This window comes from Canis lupus, chromosome 7 (assembly GCF_011100685.1).
Source record: "Canis lupus familiaris isolate Mischka breed German Shepherd chromosome 7, alternate assembly UU_Cfam_GSD_1.0, whole genome shotgun sequence".
Lineage (NCBI taxonomy): Eukaryota > Metazoa > Chordata > Mammalia > Carnivora > Canidae > Canis > Canis lupus.
Window position 1 is genome coordinate 79,399,282 of NC_049228.1, and position 15,581 is coordinate 79,414,862.

At 38.2% G+C, this 15,581-nt stretch overlaps 1 protein-coding gene across 6 annotated transcripts in view; it reads left to right on the forward strand.

Moving 5' to 3' along the window:
* DYM (dymeclin) overlaps positions 1-15,581 on the forward strand; it is a 343,179-nt gene that overhangs the window by 15,997 nt on the left and 311,601 nt on the right. For 5 of the 6 annotated variants that reach the window (XM_038543986.1, XM_038543989.1, XM_038543988.1 and 2 more), the window contains exon 2: positions 9,949-10,140. The exons of the other annotated variant lie outside the window; for it this stretch is intronic. In XM_038543986.1, the coding sequence (XP_038399914.1) occupies positions 10,001-10,140 (140 nt within the window). In that variant the 5' untranslated portion in view covers positions 9,949-10,000. The remainder of the gene's footprint in view (positions 1-9,948; positions 10,141-15,581) is intronic. 6 annotated transcript variants of the gene reach the window in all.

A 15,581-nucleotide genomic window follows, 5' to 3' on the forward strand; every position in this document is an offset into this window, starting at 1 on the left:
ACAGATGGGAGTGTGATAGTTTGTGTGTCAGGGGTGTGGTGTCCACTTCTTGTCTTCCTTCCTGTGATGAGTCACCTGGTTGGTGAAACTCTCCAGGGAGGGGATCTATGATAATGAAGTTCCTTTTGGAGGAGCTCTCTTTAGGCAGCTAAAGGGAGTTCAGGGAAAGCCTCACCCTGTGTTTGTTGTTTTTCGAATGCCTATGGCTCAAAAGAATCAAAATGCCAAAGTGGCATATTTTGAGGTGACACATTGTGCTACCCTTCAGCACTATCTACCAAAATTGGAAATGCCCATACTCTTTCACCCAGCAATTCTCATTCCCTGGATTTATTATACCTTTAGTCTCATATATGTGTGAAATATCTTACATTCCAGGTACTTATTGGGGAATGATTTATAATTGCAAAAGACCATAAATGCACATCAGTGTAAGATTTATTAAAAAATAGGGTTTATTAAATTAAAAACTGGAATGTTATAGAATTGTAAAAATGAAGTCCTTTATACAGATATATACTGATTTCTAATATTCGGTAACTAGAAAAAGCAAAGAGGCATAACTTGTGTGTTGTAGTCTGTGTAAAAAGGGGAAAATATGTGTTTGTATAGACACAGGATATCTGATACCCAAGAAACTGGTAACATTTTTTCTAAGTTGAGAAACTAGGTTGATTAGGAAATGAGATGGGAAACTTCTACTACATGCCCTGTGAATTCTTTGTTTATTGTACCATGTGTATTACTTTTTCAAAAAATAAAATACAAATAAAAAATAAAGTCTGACTTAAATTTTCATTGGTAGACTATAATAATAAGGTTTCTCGTTGTCTGACTTATCTAGGAGAAGTGGGATAGAATTTTGTTCTTTTGAAAATTCAGCATTCATATACCTAATTAAATTTACAAAGTGAATTATTTTAATTGATTGCTTTTAAGGTACCACAAGTAAAGTAAAATACTGGCCTGTTGAATTGAGAACATGAATTGTTGTGATTCTCTTTTTCCTTTTATTGGGTGTCATTTTTATCCTTTTAATTGTAATGAAGCCCAGAGAAGGGAAATTGAGTTCATAGCAGAGCCAAAGAACCCATAACTAAGTTGTTAATGCCAGTAAACCAATGGTTCCTTAGCTAACCCTTGTGATCCACACACTTGGGTATTTATACAGTAAACTATTAGGTTGACAGTGCTGTTAATTAGCATGAATTCCAAGATAAATAGGAAACTGTAAGTAAAATGTCAAGGTCTTTTTTGTTTTATAAAAAATATTTCATTGAGGGGTGTGGTGTAAGGAATTATTAGACAAAAACGATTGGAAAGTTTTGAGTGAAAGGAAATAGAGGTGCTTTTCTGTAGGTGGCTGAGGACAAAAATCTGTGTATTCCCTAGAGTTCTTTTTTTTTAAAGATTTATTATTATTTTTTAAAGATTTATTTATTTATGAGAGATACAGAGAGAGAGAGAGAGAGAGAGAGGCAGAGAGACACAGGCAGAGGGAGAAGCAGGCTCCATGCAGGGAGCCCGATGTGGGACTCAATCCCGGGTCTCCAGGACCAGGCCCTGTGCTGAAGGCAGCGCTAAACCGCTGAGCCCCCCCCCCCCCCCCCCCCCCCCCCCCCCCCAGTTCTGAAGTTAATGGGGGAATCCCTGAAGAAGCCAAATACATGATTTCTCTTGCTTTTATTGAAAAAGTTTGCTTTGAATGACTTGAAAGAACTTATTTGGGGAAAGTAGTCTAAGTAAAAGAGTGTTCCAAGCCAAGTAAAATAAATGTGAGATCCCTGTTTCTCATCATGTGATATATTATAGGTGATGAAGCATCTTAATGTATAAAAATAAACCTAGTGGTTGTGACAAAGTACCTGTTAGTATGATTTGTTGGCATCTTTCTTGCACATGTAGATCACACTTTGAGGTTGGACTTTTTTAGTTGATTTTTGAAAACTTTTTATATTGCAATGATTTTAGACACAGAAATTACACACGTCATACAGAGAAATCCCATGTACCTTCCCATCTTCCCCCAGTGTTACTATACGGATTGTACATTATCTACATCAGGAAGTTAATATTGATACAACAGAAAAGACTGCAGACCATACTTGGGTTTTTCCAGTTTTTATATGTATTCTTTTTCCCTTGTGTGTGTGGTAGCTCTCTGAAATTTTATCACGTGTAGAGAGATTCTTGCAAACACCACTACCACCACCACCACAGTCAAGACACAGAATTTTTCCATTCCCATAAATGGACTTCTTCAGGTTTCCTTTGTATGGTGGTCACCTTTTGCCCCCTGGCCCTCTGTGCCCTGCCTGGCAGCCACAGATCTGTGCTTCACCACTAGTTTTGTCATCTTGAGTGTTATAGAAATGGACTCATAGTGTCTAAGCTTTTTTGTTTGCCAAAACTCTTTTTTAATAAAAAGTTTCAAATTTACAGAAAAGTAGAGAAAATGGTATAATGAACACCCATTCTGGGGCACCTGGGTGGTTCAGTGGTTGAGCATCTGCCTTTGGATCAGGGTATGATCCTGGAGTCCCGGCATCGAGTCCCACATCGGGCTTCCTGCATGGAGCCTCCTTCTTCCTCTGCCTGTGTCTCTCTCTTTCTGTGTCTCTCATGAATAAATAACATCTTAAAAAAAACAAAACAAAAACACCCATTCCCTCCATCCATATTTATATATATTAATAGTTTGCCAGTTTTGCTTTGTGTCTGTTTTGTTCTGAACCATTTGAAAGGAAGTTGCAGATATGATGACTCTCTACCCCAAGATATTTAAGCACACATCTGGTAAGAATTAGTGTTGTGCCCAACATTGCAAATCCGAGAAACCATCGAGGAGCCGACACCGATGCAAGCGCACGAGGGTTTATTAGCAAGCTCGAGCCTGGGTCCAAGTATACCCGACACAGCGGAGCAGGGACTTGGACCCTGAAGTGGGTTACAGCTGGGTTTTTTATAGGCTGGTCTAGGGGATTTTCAGAAGGGATGGAAGAATTTCTCAAGTTCTGTTTACAGTTTGATATGGGGCTTTCTTTTTTTTTTTTTTTTTTTTTTTTAAAGATTTTATTTATTTATTCATAGAGACACAGAGAGAGAGAGGCAGAGACACAGGCAGAGGGAGAAGCAGGCTCCATGCAGAGAGCCTGATGTGGGACTCGATCCCGGGTCTCCAGGATCACGCCCGGGGCTGCAGGCGGCGCTAAACCGCTGCGCCACCGGGGCTGCCCTGATATGGGGCTTTCAAGGGCATTGAGCTCTGTTCTCTCTTTTTTTATTTTTTTATTTTTTTATTTTTTTGTTCTCATTCTAATATGGGACTTTCTACCACAGGTGTGGGCTCTGTTTTTCTGATACGGGATTCTCTGCCTAGGGCAATTCTGAGCTCGGTTGTCTTTCTGATATGGTATTACCTGCCGAGGACATTGAGGACATTCTGCAGTTTTTCCTATAAAGTTCAGCTCTTATTCACAGGGGCCTAAGATGGCTGTACTTGTGCTAATGCTAAACTTGAGGTGGAATGGCCTTGATTTTTCTCGGCCTCCACAATTAGATCATTTTCTACTCAGTTACACTATCATTAGCTCACTTATGTCCATTTAATATCTTCTATTCAGTCCATATCGGGTTTGGTCTCGAGATTGTCTTTTATAATGTTTTTTTTTTTTTTTTCCTCTTCTTCCAAACCTGAGTTCATTGAAGAGTCACATATACATTTGGCTGTTACAATATCCCTTTAGTCTCCTTCAGTGTAGAAAAGCCCCCCAACCCCACGCACACTTTATTTACTATGATACTGACTTTTTGGCAAACCCAGGATGGTGGTGCTTTACAATGTCCTGTATTCTGCATTTGTCAGAATATTTCCTCATGCAGTCATCTAAATAGTTTCTTGATTCTCTAGCTTATTGGTTTTGGGCACTCAAAGCATTTTATGATTTCTTTTCTTTTAAATTGGTTAGGATGTGTTTTACGGCCCACAATGTAGTCCTTTCTGGTGAATATTCAAGGTGAGCTGGAAGAGATTGTGTATTCTGCTGTTGTTGGACGAAGTCCACAGATGTCAGATCCAGTTTTGATTGATGGTGGTGTTGCGATCAGCTAGGTCCTTGCTGACTTTATACCTGCTGGATCTGACCATTTCCGAGAGAGGGGTCCTCAGGTCTTCTGCTATAATATAGTGCACTCATCTCTTCTTGCAGTTGTGTTAGTTTTAGCCTCATACGTTTTGACGCTGTTATGTTAGGTGGTACACATTAAGGATGAGGTCTTCTTGGAGCAGTTAACTCCTTTATCAGTATGGAATACCCCCCTCTTTTTTTTTTTTTTTTAAGTCCCTGATAAGTTTCCTTGCTCTGACGTCAGCTGTGTCTAATATTAAAATAGCTATCTCCTACTTTCTTTTGATTACTGTTAGCATGGCATATCTCTCTCCATCTCTTTTAATCTGTGTATGTCTTTTATATTTAAAGTGGTTTTCTCGTAGACAGCATATAGTTGGGTCTTGTTTTTGGATCTACTTTGACAATCTCTTAATTGGTGTGTTTAGAGCATTGATGTTCAAATGATACATGATAAAGTTGGATTAATGGCTACCAATATATGTTACTGTTTTCTATTCGTTCCCCTTATTTTTGTTCCTATTTTTGTCTTCTCCTTTTTCTGTCTTTTGTGGTTCTAACGGAGCGCTGAAATGAATCCATTTTCTCTCCTTTCTTTAGCATATCGCTTACACTTTTAAAAGGTTTTTGCGGCACCTGGGTGGCACAGTCAGTTGAGTGTCTGACTTTTGGTTTCGGCTCAGGTCATGATCTCAGGGTCCTGGGATCGAGCCCTGAATCCCTTTTCATGGTCAGCACAGAATCCACTTGAGATTCTTTCTCCCTCTGCCTCTGCTCCTCCTGCTTATGCTGTCTCTCTCTCTTCCCCAAATAAATAAGTAAATCTTTTTAAGAAACTGAAATAAAGGGGATCCCTGGGTGGCTCAGCGGTTTGGCGCCTGCCTTTGGCCCAGGGCGCGATCCTGGAGTCCCGGGATCGAGTCCCGCGTCGGGCTCCCGGCATGGAGCCTGCTTCTCCTTCCTCCTGTGTCTCTGCCTCTCTCTTTATCTCTTTATATCTATCATGAATGAATGAATGAATGAATAAATAAATAAATAAATAAATCCTAAAAAAAAGAAAGTTAAATAAAATAAAAATAGACGTTTTAGAGGTTGCCCTTGTGTTTGCAATATACATTTACAACTAATCCAAGTCCGCTTTCAATTAACACTCTACCACAGGTAGTTGAAGCACCTTGTAATAACAAAGTACATATTCCTGATTCCTCCCTTCTGTCCCTTTTATCATCTCTGTTGTACATTCACTTATATATAAACTATAATCATCAAACACAGTGTTGCTATTATTTTGAGTGTGTAACCTTTTGGGATTGGTTTTCTCACTCATCACAATGCCCTCAAGATCTATCCAAGTTACTGGGTATATCAAATAGTTTCTTCTTATTCCATTGCGTGGATATACCTCGGTTTGCTTACTCATTCATGTGTTGAAAAAACATTTGGGTATAGTTTTTTTGTGTGAGTCTAAGTTTTCATTTCTCTGGGATCACAGTCTAAAAGTGCAGTCGCTAGGTTGAATGGTATGTATATGTTTAACTTTATAAGAAACTGCTGAACCGTTTTCCAGAGGAGCTGTTCTGTACATTTCCAATAGCAACATATAAGCCACTTTCAGTACTTCTTGGCAGCATTTGGTACCTTCAGGGTTTTTTTTTTATTTTAGCCATTCCAGTAGATGCGTAGCATACATGATCGTGGTCTTAATACGTGGTTCCTTAATGGTTAGTAATGATGGAATATCTTTTCATGTGTTTGTCATTTGTGTGTCTTCTTTGGTGTTGTGTTAAAATCTTTTGAATATTTTCTAATTAGAGTGTTTTCTTAGTTCTGAGTTCAGAGAGTTTCTTATATGATCTGGATACAAGTCCTTTGTTGGGTATGTGACTTACAAATATTTTCTCTAAGTCTGTAGCTTTTCTTTTCATCCTCTTCCACCACCAAAAAGTTTCAATTTTGGTGAGGTTTAACTTACCAACTGTTTCTTTTATGGGCTGTGCTTTTGTGTAATGCCCGAGCACTTCTAACCCCAGGTCACAAAGATTTTTCTCCTATGTTCTCTTTTGTAAAGGGTTTTAGAGTTTTATGTCTTATGCTTAGATCTATGATTATTTTGAGTTAACTTTTAAGATACAGTGTATTTTTTTTTTTTTGCTATGGATGTTCAATTGTTACAGCACTGTTGAAATAACTGTCCTTCCTCCATTGAATTGCTTTTGCATTGTGGACAAAAATCAGCTGGTTGTACTGTAGTGAGTCTGTTTCTAGATTTTCTGTTTTGTTTTATTGATCTCTGTGTTTATCACTACTGTAGGTTTGAATTTAATTCCTCTTTTCTGGTCAAGTTATGACTATTGCTTGTCACTAAACACATAAATGGTGGAAATTTGAAATTTTGATTTTGGGATTTAACTCTGACACTAACATTGCACTATATCAGGCAAAGATTTATTTTTAAATGGATATAACTCTTTTAAAGATTTTATTTATTCATGAGACACACACACACAGAGGCAGAGACACAGGCAGAATAAATAAATAAATAAATAAATAAATAAATAAATTCTTTAAAAAATAATTCTACCTTCATACTTAACTAACTAACTAATTCTAACTTCATACTTAACTACTTCTATAGCTTGGGTAGCTATAGAAATCTAATTAAAATGATTTTTTATTAATATTTTAAAGTCGTTGTTTCACTGTTCTCCAGCTTCCAGTATTGCTGCTCAGAGATTGAGAAACCATTCTTTTTAAAAAAAAGTGTGTGTGTGTGTGTATATATAAATGTGTGTGTGTGTGTATATATATATATATTTATATATTTTTATTTATTTATTTCAGGAATAAAGGGTAATAAGCCAAAACCCATGTATGTACTGTCCATTTTCATTTTTAAAAATTTATTACTTTTTTTTTTTTTTTTAAGTAATCTCTACACCCACCATGGGGCTCAGACTCACGACCCTGAGATTCAGTGTCATGTGCTCTTCCAAGTGAACCAGCCAGGTGCCCACATATTGTTCATTTTTAGCAAATCTAAATATTTGTCACACGTGCTTCTTTCTTTCCTTCTATTCCTTTCCTGTTTTCTCTTTGAGAAAGTATTTATTGATAACACACTAAAGCTCCTCTGTTCCTTTACTGATAACATTATGTAAAAGCATTCTTCTGAATTTCCTGTGTATGTTTTAATACTTGTAGTAGCTATGAGTATATCCATAATATTTGCATGTTTTAGAAATCGTATAAATGAAATCATATCATGTCTATTATTCTGTAGCACTTTAGAAAATGATTTATTCATGAGAGACACAGAGAAAGGCAGAGACACAGGCAGAGGGAGAAGCAGGCTCCCTGTGGGGAGACTGATCTGGGACTCGATCCCAGGACCCCGGGATCACGACCTGAGCCAAAGGCAGTCAACTGCTGAGCCATCTAGGTGCCCTTCTGTAGCACTTTTTGAATGTATATTTTTAGATATGTCCATGTTGGTAATTGTAGCTCTAGTTAATTCACTTTCATTAGTTGTAAAGTACCCTGTTATAAGATTATATTAAAATGCTTAATTTTAAATGGCTTAAAAATGTATAAAATAGCTCTGGAATAAGTTATAACAAGTAAGACATTTATATATCTTAAGATATTTTTATAGCATTTTCTAATTGGACTTAGTAATTCCTTATTTAAGAAATTAAACCAAAATCAAGACTTATGGTTAGCTGGCTTGATATGGAGGATCAGTTGGAGCCAGCTGGTTTTGGGGGTCCCTGTTCCCTGAGAAGGGAGGAGGAAAGTAGTAGTGGTCTTGAGTTCAGGGCCAGGTGACAAGAAGCCAGATCAGTATTCTCCCTCATACTCAGAAGACCGGCTGTCCATGTGTACTGGGGAAACCTCATGTCTTTATTTTTTATTTTTTTATTTTATTTATTTATTCATGAGAGAGAGAGACAGAGACACAGGAAGAGGGAGAAGCAGGCTCCACATAGGGAGCCCGACATGGGACTCGATCCTGGGGTCTCCAAGATCAAACCCTGCCGAAGGTGGCGCTTAACCCCTAAGCCACCCGGGCTGCCCCAACCTCATGTCTTTAGATAATTTAGCTTAAGCCAGTCCCAGAGTTCGAAAAAGAACATGGAAAGCATGTGTCCAGATTCTGATGTTGGCTTCAGTGTCTCTGTGGAGTGAGGAGGTACAGACATAAGAAAGTAAGTCACTAATGGGATGCCTGGGTGACTCAGGGGTTGAGTGTCTGCCTTTGGTCAGGGTGTGATCCCGGGGTCCTGGGATCGAGTCCCATATTGGGTTCCTCGCAGGGAGCCTGCTTCTCTCTCTGCCTATGTCTCTGCCTTTCTCTGTCTGCGTCTCTCGTGAATAAATAAATAAATAAATATTTATTTATTTATTTATTTTAAATAAATCTTAAAAAAAAAAAAAAGAAAGTAAGTCACTACTAATAGAAGTTCTCCTCCAACCTGAGTTTCCTTTGGACATCATTTGCTTCAGTGAGATGGTAATTTTAGCATAGTGTAATTTATTATTCATCTCACTGCCATTTTATTATTGTCAATGAGAGACTTTTCCTGAACAAAATGAGATAGAACATGATCCAGAACTCGGTTAAGTGTGATTTGAGGAAGACAGTGATTCATATTTTAACTGAACTATAAGTTTTCTCTTTAGTGACCAACCAGAATATTGAAGATGCTAGGCACTTATTCACCTACTCTTTCCTTCAGCATACTATTTAGGGGATGCCTGTTACATGTTATGTAGACATTGGGGATAGAAGGATGAATAAGAGGGGCACCTGGGTGGCTCAGTCCATTAGTGTCCGGCTTTCGGTTTTGGTTCAGGTCATGATCTCAGGGTCATGAGATTGAGGCCCATTCCAGCTCTGCACTGGGTGTATAGCCTGCTTAAGATTCTCTTTCTCCCTCTCTTTCTGTCCTTCCCCCTCTCCATCTCCAGAAAAAAAAAGGTAGTTCTTATTGTTAGAAAAATGCAGATTCTTCATTGTTTAGAAGAAGAAGCATGCCAACAAATACTGATGTGCATGACAGCAGAAGAAGAAGAAGGATGCTAAGTAAGTGGGACTGCTTTGGAATGGGGAGCCCATTCTTGTGCAGCATGTAATTCAGTTTGGGCATCATTCTCCCTTGAGTGTAGGTAGCACATGGTCATCACTTCAGCTACTTGCCCGCCTCCTGAGCACCTTTAAGACATCTAGTCTTTTTTTGTTTGTTTGTTTAAGATTTTATTTATTTATTTAACAGAGCACATGTGAGAGTGAGCATGTGCACCAGTGGTGGGGGCGGCAAAGGGAGAGGAAGAAGCAGACTCCCTGCTGAGCAGAGAGTCTGATGCTGGACTTGATCCCAGGACCCCAGGATCACGAGGACCCCCTGAGCTGAAGGCAGATGCCTAACTGACTGAGCCACCCAGGTGCCCCGAGACATCTAGTCTTTATTTATCACCTTTGTTCATTGTAAGGGAGCCTCATTTTTCAGACAACTTGTAATAAGTTGTCATTGTTAGGAATTTGCTTTGAGATGTATTCTTAGGCAGAGATATGCTCATTCGACATTCTATAAGCATAGACTTGGATTTTTGTGTGTGTGTTGGCTAAGACAGATTTTAGCCCCATTTCCCTCCTCTGTAACTTTGTATCTGGTGTCTAATGTATTTAAAAATAAAGAGAAGTGTGATTTCCTTAAGTGAGTTTACAGGATTTTTGTGTTTTGCTTTTACATCTAGGCCAAGGACAGGAAAAATATAATGATGAATTTTGAACAAGTTTGAAATTTCTTTTCATTCTTTATAGGTTGTCTTGTGGAAATGAAGGCTTAAGGGCAAGTTATCTACCAGATTAGAAGATGGGATCGAACAGCAGCAGAATTGGTGATCTTCCTAAAAATGAGTACTTAAAAAAGTTATCGGGCACAGAATCTGTCTCTGAGAACGACCCGTTCTGGAATCAGCTTCTCTCATTTTCTTTCCCTGCACCAACCAGCAGGTAAAAGGTTACCTGGAGATTGAAAATTTGTGTAGATGGCCACATGAACTTGCGTGGTATGCTGATTAAGAAAAAAAAAGTTTTTAATGTCCTGTCTGTCCATTGATTCATCCTCTGTTGTACATGTACCAGTAGAAAATACAAAAGGGAGATCTCTGGGTGGCGCAGCGGTTTGGCGCCTGCCTTTGGCCCAGGGTGCGATCCTGGAGACCCGGGATCGAGTCCCACATCGGGCTTCCGGTTCATGGAGCCTGCTTCTCCCTCTGCCTGTGTCTCTGCCTCTCTCTCTCTCTCTCTCTCTCTCTCTATCATAAATAAATAAAAATGAAAAAAATTAAAAAAAATACAAAAGGTATGAAAGTAGGAAATAATTTTTTCTCTCTTCTTTCTACCATCCAGCCACCTTCCTTCCCCCAGAGATGGTTCCTCATAGCAGTTTTTGAATCATCTAGAATAGTAAATGTTATTTAAGCATATATCTCATGTCATTTTACAGAATTGTTTGAACACAAGTGCTAGCATCCTACACATACCTTGGTTTTTGTTCTTTTTTTTTCTTCTGTTTCTTGCTTCCCTGCCCTCCCCAGTTAAATAAAATGTGTCTTGTATATATATGCTTATATGCAACTCTCTTATATTCTTTTTTTTTTTTTTGTCTTATTTTAAATGGCTGCAGAGTATCTGTAGAATATACTTAATCAGTTTTCTGTTTGTGGATGTTCTTTTAAGGCTTTTGTTAACAACAAATAATGCTGCATACATCATTTCCCATGTGTACAAATACATCTCTAGTATAAAAACCCCAAAGTAGAATTGCTGGGTTCAGTCTGTGTGTTTATAATTTTAGTAGATATTGCTAAACTGCTCCATGGAAGTAATGCCAATTTATGCTCCTACAAGCGGGGTATAATAAGAAGGTCAGTTTCCCACATTTTTGTTAAGTTGCTGCATTTTTAGGCACTTTGACCTATGCCAATTTGATACATAAAAACCAGTATCTCATTTTTAACTTTCTTATAAAAACTGATATATAGTAGAGTGACTAGAGTATCAAATTCCCATTTTTTTTTTAAGATTCATTTATTTATTCATGAGAGACAGAGAGGCAGAGACACAGGCAGAGGGAGAAACATGATGTGGGACTTGATCCTAGGACCCCGGGGATCACGCCCTGAGCCAAAGGTAGATGCTCAACCCTGAGCCACCCAGGTGCCCCGAGTTTTTATTTTTTTTTACAGGTTTAGTGTGATGGGCAGAATATGGCCCCCTAAAGATGTTCTAGTCCCTGAAATCTCTGAATCGGTTATGTTATAGCAGGTATCAGTACTTCATCCCTTTTTATTTCTGAAAGGTAGTCCATTGTATGAACATACGGTATTTTATTTATCCATTCATAATTAATAACCATTTGGATTATTGCCATATTTGCTTTATCTATTTTTCTTTCTTAAGTGTTTTATTTTTATTTTTATTTTTTTATTTTTATTTTTTTAAAGATTTTATTTATTCATGAGAGAGAGAGAGAGAGAGGCAGAGACACAGGCAGAGGGAGAAGCAGGCTCCATGCCGGGAGCCTGACGTGGGACTCGATCCTGGGTCTCCAGGATCACGCCCTGGGCTGAAGGCAGTGTTAAACCGCTGAGCCACCAGGGCTGCCCTTCTTAAGTGTTTTAAAGTAAAATAAGGACTTTTCTTCTGTAACCATAATATCATTGTCGACCTAACAAAATTAACAATAATTCCTCTTACCCAGTCCATATTGACATTTCCCCAGTTTTATAAGTTGCTAGAATAAGGAACGAAATAAGGTATATACATTGCATTTGGTAGTTATATTTCTTAAATATCTTTAGAAGAGAGGTTTTCTTTCACTCTCCAACCCCTTCCACAGTTTTTTTTCCCCCCAAGCTATGAATTTTTTGAATAAATTGGCTCTGTTTTTCTGTGGAACGTTCCACCTTCCTGGATTGACCTGATTGCTTCTCATATTTCTCAACTTTTTAAATTCTTTGTGTTTTCTGTAAACTGGAAGTCAGATTTAAAGACTTAATAAAATTTAAACAGCTTTGGTAAGGGTATTGTGTAAGTGATGCTATATACTTCATGCTGTATTACATCAGGATACAGAAAATACATGGTTTTATAATCAGTTCTGCTAAGATTGCTCAGAGGTTTTAGTATATTTTAGCATCCATTGATGATTTTTGTCTCAATCAGCTATTTCATAAGAGATTACAAAATGATGCTATTTTTAATTTGGTCATTTCTTCTACACTTATTAACTGCAATTTTTTCTGTAAAGAAGAGCTTTTCTTCATCATTTAGGTTATATAAAATGCAGTTTTTAATATATTAAATAAGGATAAACACTTAAGTCTCTTCCCTTATCAGTTTTCAATAATGAAAATAGTATAATGGTGACAAGTATTTCCCTCCTACCTCAACCTCAGGCTTGGAAGGACTCTCTTTTGATGGTGAATTAAAAAAAAAAAAATTCTATGTATGTGTGTGTGTTGTGTGGTCCTTATGGTTTCAATTTACCATTCTTTAATGATCAAGGTTATGTTTATTTTTATGTATATAAGGACCAAGGCTTATTGGTATTTCCTTTTTGTGAAGTATTTATATATTTTGGCAATAAAGATTAATTTCTAACTTCTGCATACAGTTGGATTGGACCTTGGAAGTTTCGCTTAGTTTGCAGTTCATGTGATAGCATGGATTTGTCGCACATTATATGAAGTGGCTACTTATTATTAGTACTGCTTCTGAGATCCTTGGAAAATTAAAGATGCTGTGGATTGGCAGGAGAGGGCAAACAGAGCCAGCTGTAGCATCAGCAAATTTTGAAACCACTTCCTTAATCCTTGAGGAGTTGTCACTGAGGACCACAGCTCCTGTGGAAATAATACTTTGAGAAGAAAGGGCATATAAGAGACTTAATTATTTGTTTCCAAAACAAATTCTCTTTTCACCTATGTACACTACAGTACAGTGTATTTCTCTGTCTTCTGAAAGACATTGAAGACGACTTAACTAAATAGAGAAACCATGTTTAAAGGATTAGGAGGACTATCATAAGAATGTCTATTCTCCCGTTGACCTATAGAGAAGACAATTCCAGTTAAATTCCCAACAGCTTTTTTTGGGGGGGTCCGGGGGGGTGAGGTGGAGAGATCTTGATAAGCTCATTCTAAAACTTAAGTAGCAAAGGAGAAAATGTAATAGCCAAGTACTTTTTTTTTTTTAAGGTTTATTTATTTATTTATACATGAGAGGGAAGGAGAGAGAGAGACACTGGCAGAGGGAGAAGCAGGCTCCATGCAGGGAGCCTGACATGGGACTCGATCCCAGGTCTCTGGGATCATACCCCGGGCTGAAGGTGGCGCTAAACCGCCGAGCCACCGGGGCTGCCCTAGCCAAGTACTTTTGAAGAATTATGTGCATGTGCCTGTTTTCTTGATTTATGCTGAACTGGCACTCTGGAGCCCCGGGGGCAGAATGGGCGTCTTAAGAAACAGTGATGGGAATAATTTGTTAGCCATTTATGTCTATTTCTTACTCCTCTGGAGTTTGCCACACTCAGGGTTTGAATTACTGGTGGCTCTGTCGTTGGCTATGTCAATTACTCTTCGTCTTTGCTGCTCTCATGTATTTATTCTTTTGGATGGCCTTTTCCTTAATTTGCCCTAGTGAAATCTCAGGAAGTCTGAAAAGCTAAAAGTGTGAATAACATGCATCTTGTGGGTGTGTGGGGGAATAGTCTCAGGGGCTTTGCTTGTGGTGGTGTACCTCTGTAGCCTTGTGTGAGAGATGCCCTGCCCCCCTCAGTGCTGGCGTTCCATGTATGACCTGTGGGATCTTGACGTTGAGCTAGCAGGTGCAGCTTCCAGGACATTGTCAGGGATGGGATTACCTAGTTTGTGAATTACTCAGAACTAAGATGAATCTGTGTAGGGGAGACTCTGAATCTAGACATTTTTCAGATTGCTCACTCCTGGAATTGCTTGGGTACATATGTGCTGTTTTCAAGTGCGGCCCATTATTGCAGCCAAAAGTTGGTGTCTGCCAATTTTTTTTTTTTTTTTTTGAAATTGTAAGGCCAAAAAAAAAGAAACAAAGAAATTGTGAGGCCTTTAGGACTAATGTCATCCTTCCTTAATATAAATTATTTTTGGCAGTAATCAGATTTTGTTAGAGTTTCCACGCGTGATTGCAACATCTTTTTAGATTCTTCAATAGTTTTTAATTTTTTACTTTATTAAAATTACTAGTCAAGCAAAAGTCTGAAATGAAATCCAGACTAATTTAAGAGTAAAGTTTAAGTAATATGCTGTTTCTTTTTCCTTCTTAAATTTCAATTCAATTAATTAACATAGTTTATTACCCATATCAGAGGTAGAGTTCAGTGATTCATCCAGTCTTATATAACACCCAGTGCTCATTACATCACATGATACCTCCTTAATATCTATCACCCACTTAACCCATCCCCTACCCCCTCCCGCTGTTTATTTTTCTTAATGAAATATTTTTAAATTACTTGCATGGTTGATTTTACACATTTCTAAATTAATAATAGCAGAAACAAGAAACAAAACTGTGCTTATTATTATTATTATTAATTATTATTATTATTTTTGGTTCGTGGGCATCTGGGTACCCCCACATGAGCATATGGTATGTATGAACACATTTATGATATGTGTCATGCTTGTCACTGAGAATGACTGAACCAAATGACTTTTAACTGTTTATAAACTATTATTTATTCACCTGCTTCTCAAAGATATAATGAACTAGACACTGTCTCTTTCCCTCAAAGGACTTATAATCCATCTGTAAACCAACACATGAGTACAGTGAAGTATGACAAAAGCTGTGATAGAAGTTACAGTAGCAGCATCTCAGTGTCTGAGTTAGAATGGGTCACAGATCTCCAGGAGGAAGTGGCATAGGTTTGTTTTTTCACTTCTGGTTCACATTCCAGAAGGTACCACAGGATATTTAATGAAAGTCTCCTTCCCTCCTCTGTAGCCCTCAGTCAGTACTCCTTTCTGGAGGCAGCTGAAGCAGGAGTGATGCTCGGAGTGCTGAGCCAGACACGGGGTGGGAGCAGCAGAGGACTGGTCGCAGTAGCTGAGTGGCAGAGGGAAAGCCCTGTGGTGAGAAAGAACATGTCACATGTGCACCACTGAAGAGGTGAGGGGTGGGGTCTGGCAGATTTGAGAGGCCTTGTTTAAAAAAAAAAAAAAAAAAGCAGTTTTGATTTTGTCCTAGTATCAGTGGGAACCGCTGAAAGGTTTTCAGCAGAAAGGCCAAGATCAGGCTTTCATTTTATTTAGATACTCTAACTGCATCACCTGTGTCCTTCAGCAGAAATTATTATTGACCCTTGAACAACACAGACTTGAACTCTGCAGATTATATGTGAATTTTCC